Below are 16,148 nucleotides of genomic sequence, written 5' to 3'. Positions count from 1 at the left end.
TTCACAGAACCCTGTTGAAGAGGGTTAGTTTTAATCTTGTTCAGTATTTTTAATGGCTTAACATGATACACAAGCCTAGCTGTTTTAGCTAACTTATGGTTCAGTGCACTGTGTGAACCTAGGAAATGGTTCAACCATTCAACAACCAAGGATATTGTATGAACAGGCAAACACCGCTAGATCTGAATCTCTGACAGTCATAGCCTCTTGCTCTCCTGAGAAGTCCTCCCCTATATCCAGGGAGATGAAAGATGGTTTGCATGCATCACAATGTGAGTGCGGGTTCTTTGACAGCTGGATGTGCTTTTACCATTAAAAGGAGGACAGTTGCTTCATCAAGACAGAGACGGTGGGCCTTTCATGTTTCTTCTACTATATGGAAAATCTATGTGGTCGCTAACAGTTGACAATGACTTGACACCTAATCAGTCAATCCCTATATACAACTGTGTGCCGCAAGATCAGCTCATCAGCCCCCATGACAGCCCAGCTGTCCTCAAGGCCACCCCATGCTGCTTCTCCCATTTTCTCTCTCCTCCTTCTGACTCCGGTCAGCACAACAGCAATCGAGCCAGGCCTCTAAATCCCATATGCCCCAGCGTGCAAAGCCCGCACTTATTCCTTGGCATCCCTGGGCTTTTATTTCTTAAATTAAATTGTCGACGCTGATGGGAAAGATCAGTCGCCCTGGGGATAACTCCCTTAACACTAAGAATAGTGCAGACGTCTCCGCTTGGTGCCTTCCGGCTTGGGATGACAGGACCCGTCGTCCAACCTGTCTGGAAGGGGCCACGGCGGGAAGAGCGCAAGTAGAGGGGGCTGTTTCGATGCAAGAGCCCGCCCCGCCCCGGCGTGGCAGAGGTTGCTGCGTTGATCGCACATCGCCAGGGACGCCCGCAGGAATCAAAGCCCCCTCCGCAGCCTGCCTAGAGCCTCCGAGCCGGGCGCAGCGTGCTAGCCGCCTCCCTCCCGGGCGAAAGGCTCTGTCGGATCTCCCGCGCTCCCTGCGCCGCCGCCTTCCCCGCAGCGCCAGGGTCATCCATCCGTTCCAGCTGCGTTTTCCGGAGCCCGCCCGTCTTCGCCCATCGCTCCTGGGCCCGGCGCTTGGCGAGGGGTCGCAGCTCGCGCCGGCCGCCCTGGCCGCCGCCCGGAGGGGCGGTGCCTCGCCTCGCCTCGCCCTGCCCGCCCCGCGCCCTCTTTGCTCCGCTGCCCCCCCGCCGCCGTGTCACTCAGGTCTCTATGGAGACGGGAATCAACAGCTGAGCCTCGCCCGGACGGCCGCGCCGCCCTTCCCAAAGCAGCGCGTTCTGCAAGGCGCAGCGTGGTGGAAGGCGAGCAGGGTAAGCAGCGCGCGCGGGTCAGCCGGGGGAAGCCGAGGTGGGGTAGGGACGGTTCCGGCTGGACCCCGAGGACGGGGGAGCAGCTGGGCTTGCAGTCGGAGTCGCGGAGGATCCCTCGCCTCTCGGTTCCCACGAGCGCAGCTGCAGCTGCATCTGCATCTGCAGCGACGCGCCCTGCTCCCTTTCAACCGGGCTGCAGAGCCAGCCTCTGTGCGTCCCTGCTCCAAAGCGTCTCTCCCCCGCTTTCTCTTTCGTGCGCCAAGACCCTCATTCATAATGTCTCAGCGCCTTTCTGGGCGCGCTTCCTTGCAAATCAGCCCCACTGAAATCTCATTCGTAGATGGCCATGGACAATGGACCGGTCTCTCCCAGCCTGACGCCCTCCAGATGCTCCGGAGCTGGACCACGTCCCCGGTGATTCTGGGCGAGCTGGCAGAGGGCGCCATGTTGGAGGCAGCGCGAAGAAGCTCTCCTTTTTTTGTTGTTTGCAGCGCAGACAACAGGGTGACGTCATTTTACTCTAGGTTAATTAATTCGGGACACGGTCTTGCTTCTCCCCTTTCGACCAGCCTGCATTGAAAACATTGGAAAATCCCCTCTCTGGCCTGTGGTAGCCACCCTGATTGCCATGCTTGTCTTTCTTAGTCCTGGGAATGGGCTTGGTTGAATGGCTGGATGCCCGTTTCACTCCCTGGGTCTGCCTGCTTATACTGTTGGGGCGTTCACACCTGACCCCTTAGAACGCTGTCCTTGGTCCCCCCGCCGTCTGTTTGCCTTTATGATTGTTAATCATGCTGCAGAGGGAGCAAAAATGTCCTCTTGAGATGCACGGATTTTAATTGCAGATGCACGGGAGGTGTGCAAAAAGGGTATTTTGATCAATCTCTTTGACATTTGATGCTTTTTGTGTGAGTAAATGTTTGAAAATGGCTGGGTACCCTCTAACAGGGCAAGTTAACTTTAGCCAAGCTTTATGTACCGACTACCACTGGTACGTTGTGCAGTTACAACCTCAGAAGCTTTTCATTCTGGACTAATCTGTCTGTGTGAAGAGATCCTGTTTTGCGGTTTTGTTTGTAAGCATAAGAAGCAGTCATGGGGCTGGATCAACAGCTAGCCCAAGAATTGCAGCAAGCCAGCAGACTTGAGGTGACCCTTCGTATATGGACTGTTGAGGAGCAGTCCATCCTGGACAAAGATGCCTGGCATTTACTTTTACGTCCTTGTGAGAATTGCAAGCCAGTCTACCAGAAGATCCATTCATTAACATCTCCAGCTTAAAGGATCAAGTGGCAAGGGATGCCAAGGCTTCTTTGCACAAAACCTTACAAACGGGTTATCAGAGTAGACGGGATGGAGGCAGAAGGTAAAGATCTACTGGGTTGCCTCAGATCTGCCCAAGGGTTTCTGAATGCTCCTGATGTAATGATAACAAGCACAAAAAGCTTTTATTTCCCTTTCTAAACCAGGCCCTCTGCATTTTTGCAGCATTTCAGTTTAAGTTCTGATCCTGGCTATTGAACAAACCCCAGTGTGGAGAGGCACCTGGTTTTGCAGTTTCGCATCAACTGCCAACTTGAGACATGATTTTGTGCCTGGCTCAGGCACCACAGTTCTTTGAAGCGGGGGGGGGGGGGATCTGTGTTCTTTTCTGGGCTGCGGTACTACAACTCCCAGCGTTCCCATCCAGCCTGGCCAATAGAATGCTGGGGGATTCAGTTCAGTATGATCTGGAGGGCCACACGGTCCTCACCCATTCTAGTGACAAACAGACCTGTTCCCAGAAAATTGTCTGGAATGATAGTCCAGTTCCTAAAAGAGCTTGCTTCTGATTTTTTATTCTGATTTTTGCTTCTGATTTTTTTATTTTGTATTCTTAGTCCTTACAAGCATTGGTCAAGAGCCTAAGAATCTGAAAAGGAACAGTTAAGCATCCCATGTAAAAACGTGTTTCACTTTCCTTCGGTCCACCAGCATTTTGTATCCTAGCAAGAATGAATTGAGCAAGAGATAGTCTTGTGACCAGGAGGTGCTTCTGGGTCAGTGATAGGTCTTTCTCCTGCTTTTCGTGAATCAGCCAAAGCTGGAGAACAGGCAGCCGTGCGTTGCAGCCCTTTGAGGTGAACAGGGCTGCAAATTTTAGGACTGGCATCCATTAGATAAGTTTGTGGGATTGTGGGTGGTTTGGTTCCCATCACTGAGCTAAGTCAGCAAATACACTTAAGTCCACCTTGCAGATCTGTTCATATTCATGTATAGGAAAGGTCCCTGGGAAATTTAAAAAAACCATGAGGTCCTCTCAGGTATCCCAACAGGGTCAAGGATCAAAGATTATGCTGCCCAGCTCTCCACCCATCACGCTGACGAGAACAATTTTTCTAAAGATGGAGTTTGCCAGGTTGCAAATTTATAAAAGCAATATGGAATATTCACTTGTTAATTAACTCCTTGCCATAGCCTTCCCCAACATAATGTGATTTCCACAATTCCAGACAAGTAGGACAAAATGAGAGAGAGAATGCATGTATTTATTGCACAGCTGTATATGGTCCTGGGCAGCTTACAGAGACATAAACATAGAACATCCAAAAAATAAACACCACCGTTATCAGCAAAGAAAATTCTGGATTAAAAAAAGATGCTTTGAGTCCCTTTCTAAATTTTAATGAGGATGGGCCAGCATTACTTCCCACCTCAATTTATTCTACAGTATAGAATTCAGTACACACAGATATCTATATACAGAACTTAATATCTTTGGAGGGACCCAGGGTCAGGGAGTAAGATAGTTCTGCAAAGTGGGTAGAAATGTATTATGCATGTGGCTTCAGACAAAACTTACTTTTTTTTCTGCATTTGTGCAGGTGGTGTTTTTAGAGGCTATTCTTTTTTTTTCTTTGCTTTTTTAAAACAACAAGACGCTTATTTTTAGATGTAAATTACAGACGTGTTTGTTTCCCAAAGCAGCAGAAAACACTGCCAATTTTTTGGCAATCTAGGGGACACAAAGAAAGAAATGTGTATCTGAGGATGGAGAATGACTAGCCCAAGAGATACAAATCCCATATAAAAGCCAATTTGCTTGTTTCTTTGTTAATTTTTGAAGCACACCCAACTCAAAGGAAGCTGGTGGGCGGGTTACAGCAAGTTCAAATTGTAAATACAACAATAAAATAAAGCTAAATTTTAAAAACAACAATAGCCATAATTGATCTTCCTCCAAGATGGACATGTTAGCTAGGGTTAAATCTATCATACATTGCAACGCATTTCAGAAGGTGTTCAGAAGACCAGTACTGCTGGTCAAAAAGTCAAGGAAATTCAAAATCCAGGCAAAAGATTCAAAACTCTAGGGACCAGCTAACAAACTAGAATCTGAAACCACGACTCAACACAAGTTTTGAAGCCTTTATGGAATGCTAACCATGGTTTGGTTTGATGAACTAAAGCATGTCAGTGGCCATTGCTCTGCCTTCAAAAGATTACTGCATGGTAGAAGGAGAAATGAATGTTAATAGAAGCGTAAATGAAAGCCAATACTAAGCTCTTAAATGGGGCTTGTTTGTGATCCCTCTTTTGGATTTAAAACACGGTTTGGGTTCTTCTTGACATGATTGTTAGTGCAAACAGTGGGTTTGGCCTGATGTCTGAAATGAGCCAGTGTGTTGGGTGGGGAAGCCCTGTCAGCGCATGTTGGTATGTTTGTTTATGTATCCAAGATCTCTGGAGAGAATGCAACTAGCCCAACCATGTGAGTTAGGCAATCTGTTGAAAGAGTCCCTGCAAACCTTGAACAGGGGTTGAGCAAATACTTTGAGCAACTGTGGAAAAGAAGGAGTGTTTGAAATAAAGACGATAACTAGGAGCCATCGCCCGTGATGTGGCTGATTCGCAATTTGCAGATCGTTGTTCTGGGGACCACAGCGCTCAACTTATAGAATGCGAAGGGCAGCTGCGCGTCTGTGTGTGTGCTGGTGATTTCCCCCTGGCTGCAAATTGCAGGGGAAGTGTGAATTCCCTAAATATGGAAGGACTTGAACTGAATGGGGATACAATTAGATGCCTCCATAACAAAAAAAAAAGTCTTTTATTGTGTTCCTCTCCAGATCCTTGTCCATTTTTTAAAATCTCACAAAATTGTTCATGGAAATCTATGCATTTGAACATGCCCCTGTTTCAGGAGCCTGTGTGGTGTGAAGAGAAGCCAGGGCTATTTATGAAGTCTAGGTCTGTGACCTGTAATAAAGGTTGATTGAGCCAGAATTCATGCAGTGGGTTCCGAGGGTTGCAGCATAACAATTCTGCCTCTGCTGCATTTATTTCTGTGCCTGGAGGTACGTCTTGGTTGATCCGTGTCAGTCTTTCTCGTTCTCCTTTCGTCATCCCCTCTCAGATGCCTCCAACCCGGGAGCTGGTGGAGAAGCAGAGATAAGAATGAATGCATAAACACTCCCTCTCGCACACACATGGTGTCTCTGTGCGGAGTTCGGGACACACCATCCTCCCTGCTGCAACAGCATCCAAAGATCACAACCCACCCATAGCAACAGTTGCCAGGCAACACAAACTCTGGCCACACCAACAGCCAAACTCACACGTCTGTTTTTGTTTAATGTCAGGCTGTAACTATGGTCTTGGATCTGGCAGAATCCCAGGCTGGCTGGTGCCCTAATGGGGGAAAGCAGGGTTGCTAAGGGCAAATGCTCAGGAGCAGTGGGCGGCGTTACCCAAGAGCAGGGATAGAGCGAAGCCCCTGCTGATTTCTTGTAGGGAATTGGTACCTTGGATAGCCTCTCTTTCCACCCTGCAGTCAGTGTTGGGCAGAGCCGGCTCTACTGTTGGGCAGAGGGGAGCAGCTGTCTCAGGCAGCCGATCTGGGACATCAAGAAAGGTAGCCAAGTGTTCCTTATGGAATGCCTTTTCTTTTTTTCTGCCAAAGGTTTTTTTAGCTCATTTCAGTCTTTTGGCTTGCTTTGGACAACTGGGAAGCCTTGGGGGGGTAGGGGTAATGGTGCCTGCAAAATGTCTTGGGAGAGCCAGGGAAGAGATCTTCCCCCAGGACTCACTGAGAAAGTAGTCCTTTGCCTAACCTTACCCTGGTGTAATTCTTGAGTAGACTTTGTCCATCCCCTCTTAGAGAGGCCAACGTTTGTGCGGCTCATAGGTTGACTGATGTCGTACAGAATTACTGGCCTCCAATCTGGAGGCCAGAATAAATCACTAGAACTTTGCACTGCGGTAAACATGCAGAAGCAGGCATGACTCTTGTGGTTATTCAAACGTTCGCAGCAAGGTTGGCACCCTGAAATTCTTTTTGTTTTTTGTTGGGTAGTGGTGGTGACCCATGGAGACTGTGGACGCCTCGCTGACTTTTCTCCTGAGCCTGGAGAGAAACCAAGAGATTGATGGTTTCTCTCTGCTAATGGTTTCTCCCTCCCTCAGAGTAAGCTGGTTGTCCATTATTAATTCAAGCAGAAAAGCCATTAGTTTGCTAGAAGAATGCAGGGTGGTATGTGAGTGTGTGCGCAAAAGTGTCTCTGTTTATCAGTGCATTGATATATATACACAGCTCCCAAATAAGCACCAGATGAGGCTCTTCAGACCAGAAAGGTTGCTTAGGCCTGGTTTAAAGTAATTCTTGCATCATAACAAAACTTGAGAAGCATCCATTATCGTGGTTTTTACTATGGAATGCAACACCATTGATTGATGCCAATTGATTGACAATTTCTGTCTCAGCTGAATCAACCCAGGCAATCAATGGTGTGACAGATGTTTCAGCCTGAACCCCCTCACATCCTACACAATTTCTATTTAGTGGCATTTCAAATTGCCTCCCTTTCAGTCCAATATTTAGGGTTTCTTTACAATAGAGCTTATAGTTTCATAGTTTATAGTTTTTACAATACTCTATTCCTTCTTTAACATATTTATAGGTTTTATTATTTTTATTTTATTCGATACTTAAAAAAGAAAACACCACCAAGAAAGAGAAGCAGAGAAAAAAAAAGGAAGAACAATTAAAGAATAGGAAATAGCGTTAAATAAATAGAAAAGAGGTTCACAAGCATTATAAAATTGAATGAAATGGAATAACAATTGCGAGATAACAATTTTGCCTTATGTATTTAAGTACCTGATATCATTTGAAAACTTTAGATGCTTATTAAAATCAAGTTAATGTGCAATTATAGAGGATGATCATCGGCCTGATAAAAATTATAAAAAAAAATAATAAAGGTTACAATAATTTCTGTCTAAACAACAACAACGAAATCTTTAGCAAATCAAGATCAGCGTTAGCATCTTATGTTAGAAGAAACCCAAACTTTATGTATGGAATTATAATTGAAAAATTCTAATTCAAACGGATGGTTATTTTGGACATCAAAGCATATTCCCACAACTTGATTTGCCATTCTTCTATAGGGGGAATTATATGCAATTTGCAGTAAGAAGCAACCTTTCGATCCAGTGCTGAGGAACATTTTTGAATAATTTCTGTCTCATTGTATTTCTTACTCATTCTGTTTTTGATTGCTGTTTATATAACAACTTGGAACAGATTTGTTTTTTCTTGCTTCAGACAGAGGGGTGGAAATGACAAGGAAGCAGATTTGGGCTAAGCATTAGGAGTGACTTCCTAATAAAGGTGGAACGTTAATTTGAACGGCTGAACAGACTTCCTCAGAAGATGAGGGACCCCTTTTAGTGGAGATGCTTAAGGAAGAGACCAGCAGTCTTCTGCCAGGAATTCAGGATTTACATTAAACAGGGCCAGTAAAAATATATCTCGGGCTCTGATAAGAAACCTTGTTTTGTTGGCTAAGATAGATGAACTCGTGCTTTTTCATACACACAACACCTCCAAACCTGCAGTAGATATGGCTTTTGGCACCGAAAAAGTGGTCAAGCCTGATCTAAAGGAATTCTTGTATAATTAGAAAACTTGAAAGCCCTGATATCATGAATTCAATAGTATGCCTGATTAGCATCACTAATTATTCATACCTATACACGTTCTGTTTAATTGCATCTCAACTAAAGAGACTGTAGCCACTGCAGAAAAGAATCTTGAAGAAATATGTGCCATTAATTGCTCTGACATAGTGGGGAGATCCTCTTCAGGTGTACTGTAGCATTCCACTAATCTTTGGTGTTCATAATTCCCATGCGGCCCCCATTTTTGACCTCTGAAATGAAACAAATAAAGGATTGACTGACTGACTTTTAGCACAGCGGCTCTGGACTCTGTCCTGCAGCCATTTTGCAGAAGAGCAGTTACATACACTGGCTTGAAGAAAGCCTCACAGAGGAGGAAGGAGGTAACATAGGAGGGGTTTTAGAAAATCTGTATCAGATGTAGACAACCTGGAGCCTTGGATTACAACTTGTACAATAACTTGCTCTTGGCCCCCGTGGATGATTTTTTCCCCCCTCTTAAGAGTTGTCTTGGGTTCCTATAGATTAGAAGTAAGGGATTGTCTCATAGTGAGTGGTGGGGAAAGAAGCAGACGGTGGAGGGGCTAGAAAGAGAAGGTGGGGTGTTGCCCGTTCTCTTCTCCTGATGTTCTGTTTTCCTCCTCCTTCTCTCTTTCTCTCCTCCTTCACACATCAGGCTGCAGAGAAGGGAGAGAATCTTCTTTCAAGGGGATGAACTGATCGCAAAGGGCTTTTGAAATATGGCCCTGCGGCTACATATTCTATTTGTTACCTATTTAGTTAACTGTATTTGTATCTCACCTTTTCTTTGAGAGCTCAAGTGGCTTGCGAGGGCAGGGTTCACTCCTTATTTTATTCCCACAGTAATAACTCTGTGAGAGAGGCTGTGTTGTGATGGAGTGACTGGCCCAAAGTCACCCAGGGAGCTTCATGAACAGTGGGGAGGTCAAGCCTGAGTTCCTCTATCTCATCTCAGTGTCTTACCCAACATACCAGATTAACATATGACCCAAGGTTGCCTTACCTGTCATTGACCTAAGTGGGGTGGAACTGAAGCCCAGAAGCATCTGGAGGGCATTGAATTGCCTCCCTCTTCCAATGTCTGGGATGTTACTTGTATTGCCTACAGCCTGGGTCTGAACAGATGTTCCTGTGTTTTGAAAGGGCACCATGGCCGAGAGCACAGACATGGAGTTCTTGCAGGAAAGCTTCCGGAAATTTGCCATCTATGGAGACACCAAAGCAACAGGGCATGAAATGAATGGCAAGAACTGGGCCAAGCTGTGCAAAGATTGTAAAGTGATTGATGGAAAAGGGGTTACTAGCACAGACGTGGACATTGTCTTCAGCAAGGTGAAGTAAGTATCTCTTCCGTGGTGACTTCTTGACAAGATTTAATTTATGAAACAGAGGAGCTCCGAAATTGAGAGTTTTCAGATAAATATAGAACACAATATTGAAGCTTATTAACATTGTATTTTTAATGTATTTGTTTATTCATTTGATATACTGTCTTTCTTTCAGGAGCTCTAGGCAACATATCCTCAGAAACTTTAATCTTCCCCCCACCCCTTAAATAAAAATAACATAGGAGAGACTTTATCATGTGTTAAAAGCTTTCTTTTTCCTCTTAGTAATGTGAAATATACATGCTAAATCAGCTTGCTGGTGATTTAGAGCAGTGACAAATTTCTAGAAAAAACTCTTGTTCAAAAGGTTTCAAAAATCCACATTACAGGTGTGGAGAGATAGAAGTTCTGCATATGTTTAGAACAGTTATATTTTTTGGTCAAGCGCAGGATGGAAAACATTCCAACTGACAGAATTGTGGTTTCAGTTTATGTGTCAAATGCCAGCTTCAAACAAATAACAATACTGATTTAGCTCCGGATGGTGTTGTACTCCCCCCTGGGGTGCTGGTTTTCAACCTGGGAGTTTTTCTGGCTTCTCGGCTTTTGTTTCAATAGTAGGTGGAGGCCACTGCTGGAAGAGCCTTTGCACAAATATACCAGTGGCATCCTTTCCTGGATCAGGAAGCACGGTCTTGTCACCTCATGGTTGGCCTATTAAACCTGTTTCTACCTGGGGTTCCTCTTGATGGACATTTGGAAACTCAGACTGGTGAGGGGAGGTAGTAATGGGTGTACTTAGCCCATGTAACATCAGTACTGCAGGAGATGCACTGGGATTCCAGTTCAAAGGGCTAGTTGTCGTCTTTATAGCCCTACATGGCATAAGACAGGATAACTTCAAGAATGCCTTCTCCTAAATGAATCTCCCTGTCAATGAGATCAGGAAAAGGGATTGCTGAAGCCCCTGTGTTCAAGGGAATTCCATTCACAGGGATCCTGTGGTTGGGCTTCTTCAGTGGTGGCCCTCCTTCTGGGAAATAACTTGTCCCTAAACATCTGGACTGAGAGCCAGTTTGGTTAAGGCACCAGGCTAGAAACTGGGAGACCATGAGTTCTAGTCCTGCTGTAGGCACAAAACCGGCTGGGTGACCTGGGCCAGTCCCTCTCTCTCAGCCCTAGGAAGGAGGTAATGGCAAACCACTTCCAAAATCTTGTCAAGAAAACTGCAGGGACTAGTCCAGGCAATCTCCAGGAGTCAAAAACCTGACTCGAAGGCACACACACACACACAAACATCTGGACCACCATGACCTCTTGTTGGGTTTTCTCAGGACTGTAAAAACATGGCTCTTTAAAAAAGCATTTGAAGGATGTTGCGATTGGACCTGTCCCGGTTGGATGGCACTGATAACTGTTTCTGAGTTTATATGATTGTGTATTGTTTTAAGGCGTTGATGATTGCCCATCACTCAGAGCCTGCAGGAATGGTGCAGCGTAGAAATTCCAATAAATAAAAATAAATCACACACACACACACACACACACACACATAAACTCCACCCAGTTTTCTTGGCTGAATGCCAACTTCCATTTGGCACAGCTGAAGATCCCATCTGTGTTTTGAGAAGACCAAACTGTTCTGATTTCATCCAAAGTATTGGCAGAATTTCTGTTCCTAGTACTCCTTTTGCTCAATGCCATCTGTTGTTTGAGAGGCTAAATCCTTGGTTTTGGCAGAATACGTAGCTTAGTCTGCTAGCCTAGTTTGCTTATAAAGGAAAGGCCTTGACTGCAGGAGCAAACAGTTTTAGTGGAAGGAAGAGAGACATTGTTGGGACTGAACCCTTCTCAGATGTCACCTTCGCCTTCCAAATCCAAATTTTGTAGGGGTTCCTTGCATTTACCCTGTGATTTTTAGAAGTATGTGGGGCCCCTGCTTAGGGACTAGTGGCATTGTGGTGAATTTTATTTTATTTTATTTGTATAATTTACATAGCCACCCATCTCACCAGCAAGTGACTCTGGGAGGCATACAACAAAGCCATTTTCATGGCTTGGGACCAGGCTACTTATGGACCATCTCTCCCCAATTGTTTCTACCCATCCCAGCCAGTCCAGCAGGAGGGGCAAGCTCCGGGTGCTGTCAGCTAAGGAGTGTCAGCAGGCACAGCCCAGGAGGAGGGCCCTTTCTCTCATGGTGCCCACCCTGTGGAACATCATTCCACCTGAGATTAGGTTAGCCCTGACCCTGCTGGCCTTTCACAAGGCCCTAAAAACTTGGTTTTGTCCCCAGGCCTGGGGCCCCAGAAGTGTGACAGCCTGTCCCGTGGCTTTGCTGATGATGATTTGATGAAGCTTGGCTGCTACGTTTTTAAATTTTATATTATGTATTTTATTGTTTTTATCTATTTTATAGTAAGCCACCCAGAGTCACTTATGTGAGATGGGCGGCTATATAAATCCAATAAATAAATACAATTTTGAAGTGCAGGGATGTCCTCCTGACATTCCCAGTTGTCCTGCCCCAGATACTATTTATATTCAAAGAAACCAGACCACAGGTTATAAAACACATGTATCCAAAATAAAGAAATAAACAACTAACCGCCCCCCTTGCCTTGAAGCATATGGAAGATGACTGCAATTCTTGAGGAGTCACCTGAGACTAGGCCCCCGGAAAGCGGCGTAACTTCTTTCTGCCAATATAAATGCTTAGGAAAACACTGAAGTTTAACTATATTTATTCAGTCCCTTCATATAGCCCCTTTTGTTTTTCATGGGAAATGAAAATCATATTGCAAATAAGGATCCGCATTTCGGCTGCTTGTGTGCAGCTGGAACCCCCTCATGCCAAGGTGGAACAAAAAAGTTAAATACCAATGTCTGGGTGATGGTTTATCACCCTCTACCCCAGTGTTTCTCAACCTTAGCAACTTTAAGATGAGTGGAGTTAAACTCCCAGAATTACCCAGCCAGCCATGCTGGCTGGGGAATTCTGGGAGTTGAAGTCCACTCATCTGAAAGTTGCTAAGGTTGAGAAACACTGCTCTGTCCTAATCTGTGAACATAAGCAGCATTTGAAGCCCTTGTTATCACCTCAGCTGCTTGCGGGACACATTCCAAATTAAAGTTGGGTGGCAACTTTTGGAAGAACTCCCAGAGACCCCTCCAAGGATCCCAAGGGGCATAAACCGAAGCAGCACCTGAAAGCAACGGGAGGGTGAATCAATCTCTGCGACTGTGTTCTATTCTGTACCACTGTGTGGAATCAGGAGCTAGATGGGTTCCCTCTGGCAGGTGCAGCAAACAAATCTCCCCGGTCACTTTCATCCTCTCCAAGTTAATTCCTGCTTCTCCGGCGCTCAGCAGGTGGCCACATCTGACTGACTTTGTCTGGCCTTGGAAGCTGAGCAGAGTTGAGAACGTTTAGTACTTGGATGGAAGACTATCCAGGAATTTCAAGCACTAGGCAGAGGTGTCCATGAGTGGTGGTGGCTGCCAGTCTATGATTGTATATGGACTTAATCACAAGGAATCAAGCTTGACTTGATGGAGACCTTGCCTTGAAAGCAGCAGCCTCCGTAGCGAATATATGTTGACGTATGCATAGAGGTTTCATCCATAGATGTTGAGCTACCTACTTGGGTCCTGACGTCTGAAGCAAACGTGTCCCTTGCCTTAAATGTGTTTTCCCTCTCCCCTTCTATTTATTCTTTCTTCTGTTTATGGGCATAAAGAGGCAGATGCCAACCAACCAGAAGGGGTCCTGTCCTGCGAGTTGTCTATGAACCCCTTGTCCTCATCCTGTTACAGAGCAAAATCGTCCCGAGTCATCAGCTTTGAGGAGTTCAAACGGGCCTTGGAAGAACTGGCACCAAAGCGGTTTAAGGACAAAAGCAATGAGGAGGCTTTTGAATCCATCTGCCAACTGGTGGCAGGCAAAGAACCCACCAATGTGGGCGTCACTGTGAGTGTTGCTCCCCTCGGGAGGGAGGGTAGAACAGGATCCCACAGGAGTCAAGGACCATGGAAAATGGCCTATGCATACCAGATCTAGGGGATGGGCAGGTTCTAAGATGTGGAAGAATATTGGGTTGGTGGCTTGCTGGGAATTTTGGGAATTGTAATCCTAGCATTGCTGAGAGGAGTGAGTCCATGGGAACTTGGCAGTATAATAAGTAAATGCATAAATAAGGGAGGAAGGCAGTCTTACGAGGATAGTCAATGTTGGCTGGCTAGAATCTATACTTCATGCTTTTTGCAGAGGGCTGAGGACCACAGTGGGGGAAATAGATTTCCCTTTATTTCCTTTTTCTTTGATGGGAGGTCTTTAGTTTTTTTTTTTAAATCCATGTTAAGCCTTTTAGAAGTCACAGAAATCATAGAATTGAAACGTTGGAAGGGATCACGAGGATCACCTAATCCGACCCTCTACAGTGTGCAGGAGAACAAGTTAAACCGTCCATGAGAGGGGGATGTCCAGCCTCTTTGAAAAACCTCCAGAGGTGGAGAACCCACAACTTTCCATATGTTGTACAGAGCTTACTGTCAGGAAGTTTTTCCTTATATTCAAACAAAATGTAAGTCGCTAAAACATACTAGGTCGTGTATTGTGTTCCTGTTTCCCATGATGGGAAACCACCCTTCCAATGTTTAGCAAATGTGCCACTGAAATTTGATGGCTTGGTTGGAAGAGTTTGGGGAAGGCCATGAAGAAATGGTCCAGGATGGCATACAGCTCTAGGGTTGTGGATTGCCCACCGTGTCTTACTAGATAGGCGGTGTGAATGTTCAAGCTCCACTCCAGAGTGGCAGTGATGGTGATGGCAGTTGGGCGTTGGTCAAAGATGGATTCTGAGCTCTGCCCTGCCTTTGTGATTTTTCAGAAAGCCAAGGCTGTGGGGGCTGTGGAGAGGCTGACGGACACCTCCAAGTACACGGGCTCCCACAAGGAACGCTTTGACGAGAGCGGGAAGGGCAAAGGAAAGAGTGGGCGGGAGAACATCGTGGACAACAGTGGCTACGTATCGGCCTACAAGAACGCTGGCACCTATGACGCCAAAATGAAGAAATAAGGGCAGCTAACCCAGCACATGCCTGTGCAGAAGAAGGGGGCGCCCCAGTGACACACCCTTGCATTGGGGGGGGAGGCTTCTTGCTGGGCCTACTCCCTGGCTCTGAGTTGTAGAATGGAAGGGTTGCTGCTGTTCTCCACCTTGGCCTGGCCTTTTGCTTCCCACACCCCCAGACTCGCATCTGTAACACTCTGTCTCAGATTTCAGCCCCGTGCTCTTCCTTACCCCTCAACAGCTTCTCAGGCTTCGCCAACCCACCCACTTGCTCAGCTGGGATCATCAAGACTAAATATGGCTCCCACAGGGAAAGCTTCTTGGGTTGAGCTTCTGCTTATCACGTAGCAGCTGTTAAAGGCACCAGGGGGCTGTGAGGGAAACAAGGTGGCTGCCTTCCCCACAACTTGCAAACCTCTGAGAATGGCTCATCAACCTCTCTACGTGGGCCAGCACTCAAGTCCTCTCACCTGGCCTGTAACCCACCCTCACCAACTTGATTGGGCTGCAGCTCCCGTTGTGCATAGCCAACGTGGCACTCTTGTCTGGCGTAATGGGAGTTGTAGTCCCACACATCTGAAAGGTGACTGGTTGGGGAAACCCTGCCCTCTGGCATCATTTCACCGCTTCTGAGCTGTATAAGTAAAGCCGTATATGAATAAAGCACTACTAAATATATTCCTCAAATTACTAGAACCTGCTGTCTTGTAGATCCTGTTCCCCTCACCCATCAGTGAGGTCCTATGGCCCTCCCACTGTTGCTGAAGTATGCCTAGTTACACTAAACTATGGTTTGTTCAGCTACGCTTATTCAATAAGCCCCTGCTGGCTGGGTTACGGGAATGTGTGAAGCTAAACCCAAACAAAGCAGCTTATGGTTCGGTGCAATCTCTGTCTTTCAACAAGACTGGGCAAGGAGACCTTGGGCTCCCACAGTATCTGGAAGGCCACAATTTCCCTTCCTTTGAACTAAGCCACGATGTGTGGGTTTGCCTCTCATAACTGGATTATGACTTAGCATGATAAGACAGCTAGGCGACGCTGGACCTTCTCCAGGACTGTTCCTGTTGTGAGGCCCGTGAGCAAGCTGCCATCTCCTCCCTGGTGCGTTCCGCCTGCCCCTTCCAAGAAAGCTTAGCTGGCATCTCCTTCTCTTGCTCTTGAGCTATTTCTGTGTCATGGAGAAGGTAGAAGAATGGTGGGGGAGTTGTTTGGCTGCCAGCCTGGAATTCCCTGCCTGTCTGGGGGTGGCCTTTGTCCAGGCCTCTGGGGATCCTTGGTGGCCAGGCTCCAGCTGCTGGTTTTCTGGCCTTGCTGCTATTTTCTCTCTCACATCTGTCTCTGACTGGTTTTCCCAGCATGGATTCCTCCTCCCTGCCTCTCTTTTGGTTTGCGCACCTGGGCAAATGGCACTGCCAAGGGTGCATGTGACATGGCGTTGTGCA

At 46.4% G+C, this 16,148-nt stretch overlaps 1 protein-coding gene across 2 annotated transcripts; it reads left to right on the top strand.

Annotated features, from left to right (window-relative positions):
• The first annotated feature begins 990 nt into the window (after positions 1-990).
• Positions 991-15,390, top strand: TPPP3 (tubulin polymerization promoting protein family member 3). 2 transcript variants are annotated; one of them, XM_007421063.3, is made up of 4 exons: positions 991-1,340; positions 9,447-9,640; positions 13,448-13,601; positions 14,521-15,390. In XM_007421063.3, exons 2-4 carry the CDS (start codon positions 9,453-9,455, stop codon positions 14,707-14,709), a joined length of 531 nt encoding a protein of 176 aa, XP_007421125.1. In that variant the 5' UTR covers positions 991-1,340; positions 9,447-9,452; the 3' UTR covers positions 14,710-15,390. The 2 variants fall into 2 exon arrangements, with proteins under 2 accessions (XP_007421125.1, XP_007421126.1); XM_007421064.3 differs by lacking the exon at positions 991-1,340 and adding an exon at positions 6,077-6,231.
• The last annotated feature ends 758 nt before the right edge of the window (positions 15,391-16,148 follow it).

Source organism: Python bivittatus, unplaced genomic scaffold (genome assembly GCF_059951505.1).
Source record: "Python bivittatus isolate LINGU-HERP-01145 unplaced genomic scaffold, Pbiv_v1 ctg000190_np1212, whole genome shotgun sequence".
Lineage (NCBI taxonomy): Eukaryota > Metazoa > Chordata > Lepidosauria > Squamata > Pythonidae > Python > Python bivittatus.
Note: the sequence above shows the minus strand (reverse complement) of the source record. Positions and strands in the feature narration are given on the sequence as shown.

Coding starts and splice junctions, on each gene's coding strand:
- TPPP3 (XM_007421063.3), top strand. CDS start 9,453: ATGGCCGAGAGCACAGACATGGAGTTCTTGCAGGAAAGCTTCCGGAAA. Junction 9,641..13,447: donor ATTGTCTTCAGCAAGGTGAA/GTAAGTATCTCT, acceptor ATCCTGTTACAG/AGCAAAATCGTCCCGAGTCA. Junction 13,602..14,520: donor CCACCAATGTGGGCGTCACT/GTGAGTGTTGCT, acceptor GTGATTTTTCAG/AAAGCCAAGGCTGTGGGGGC.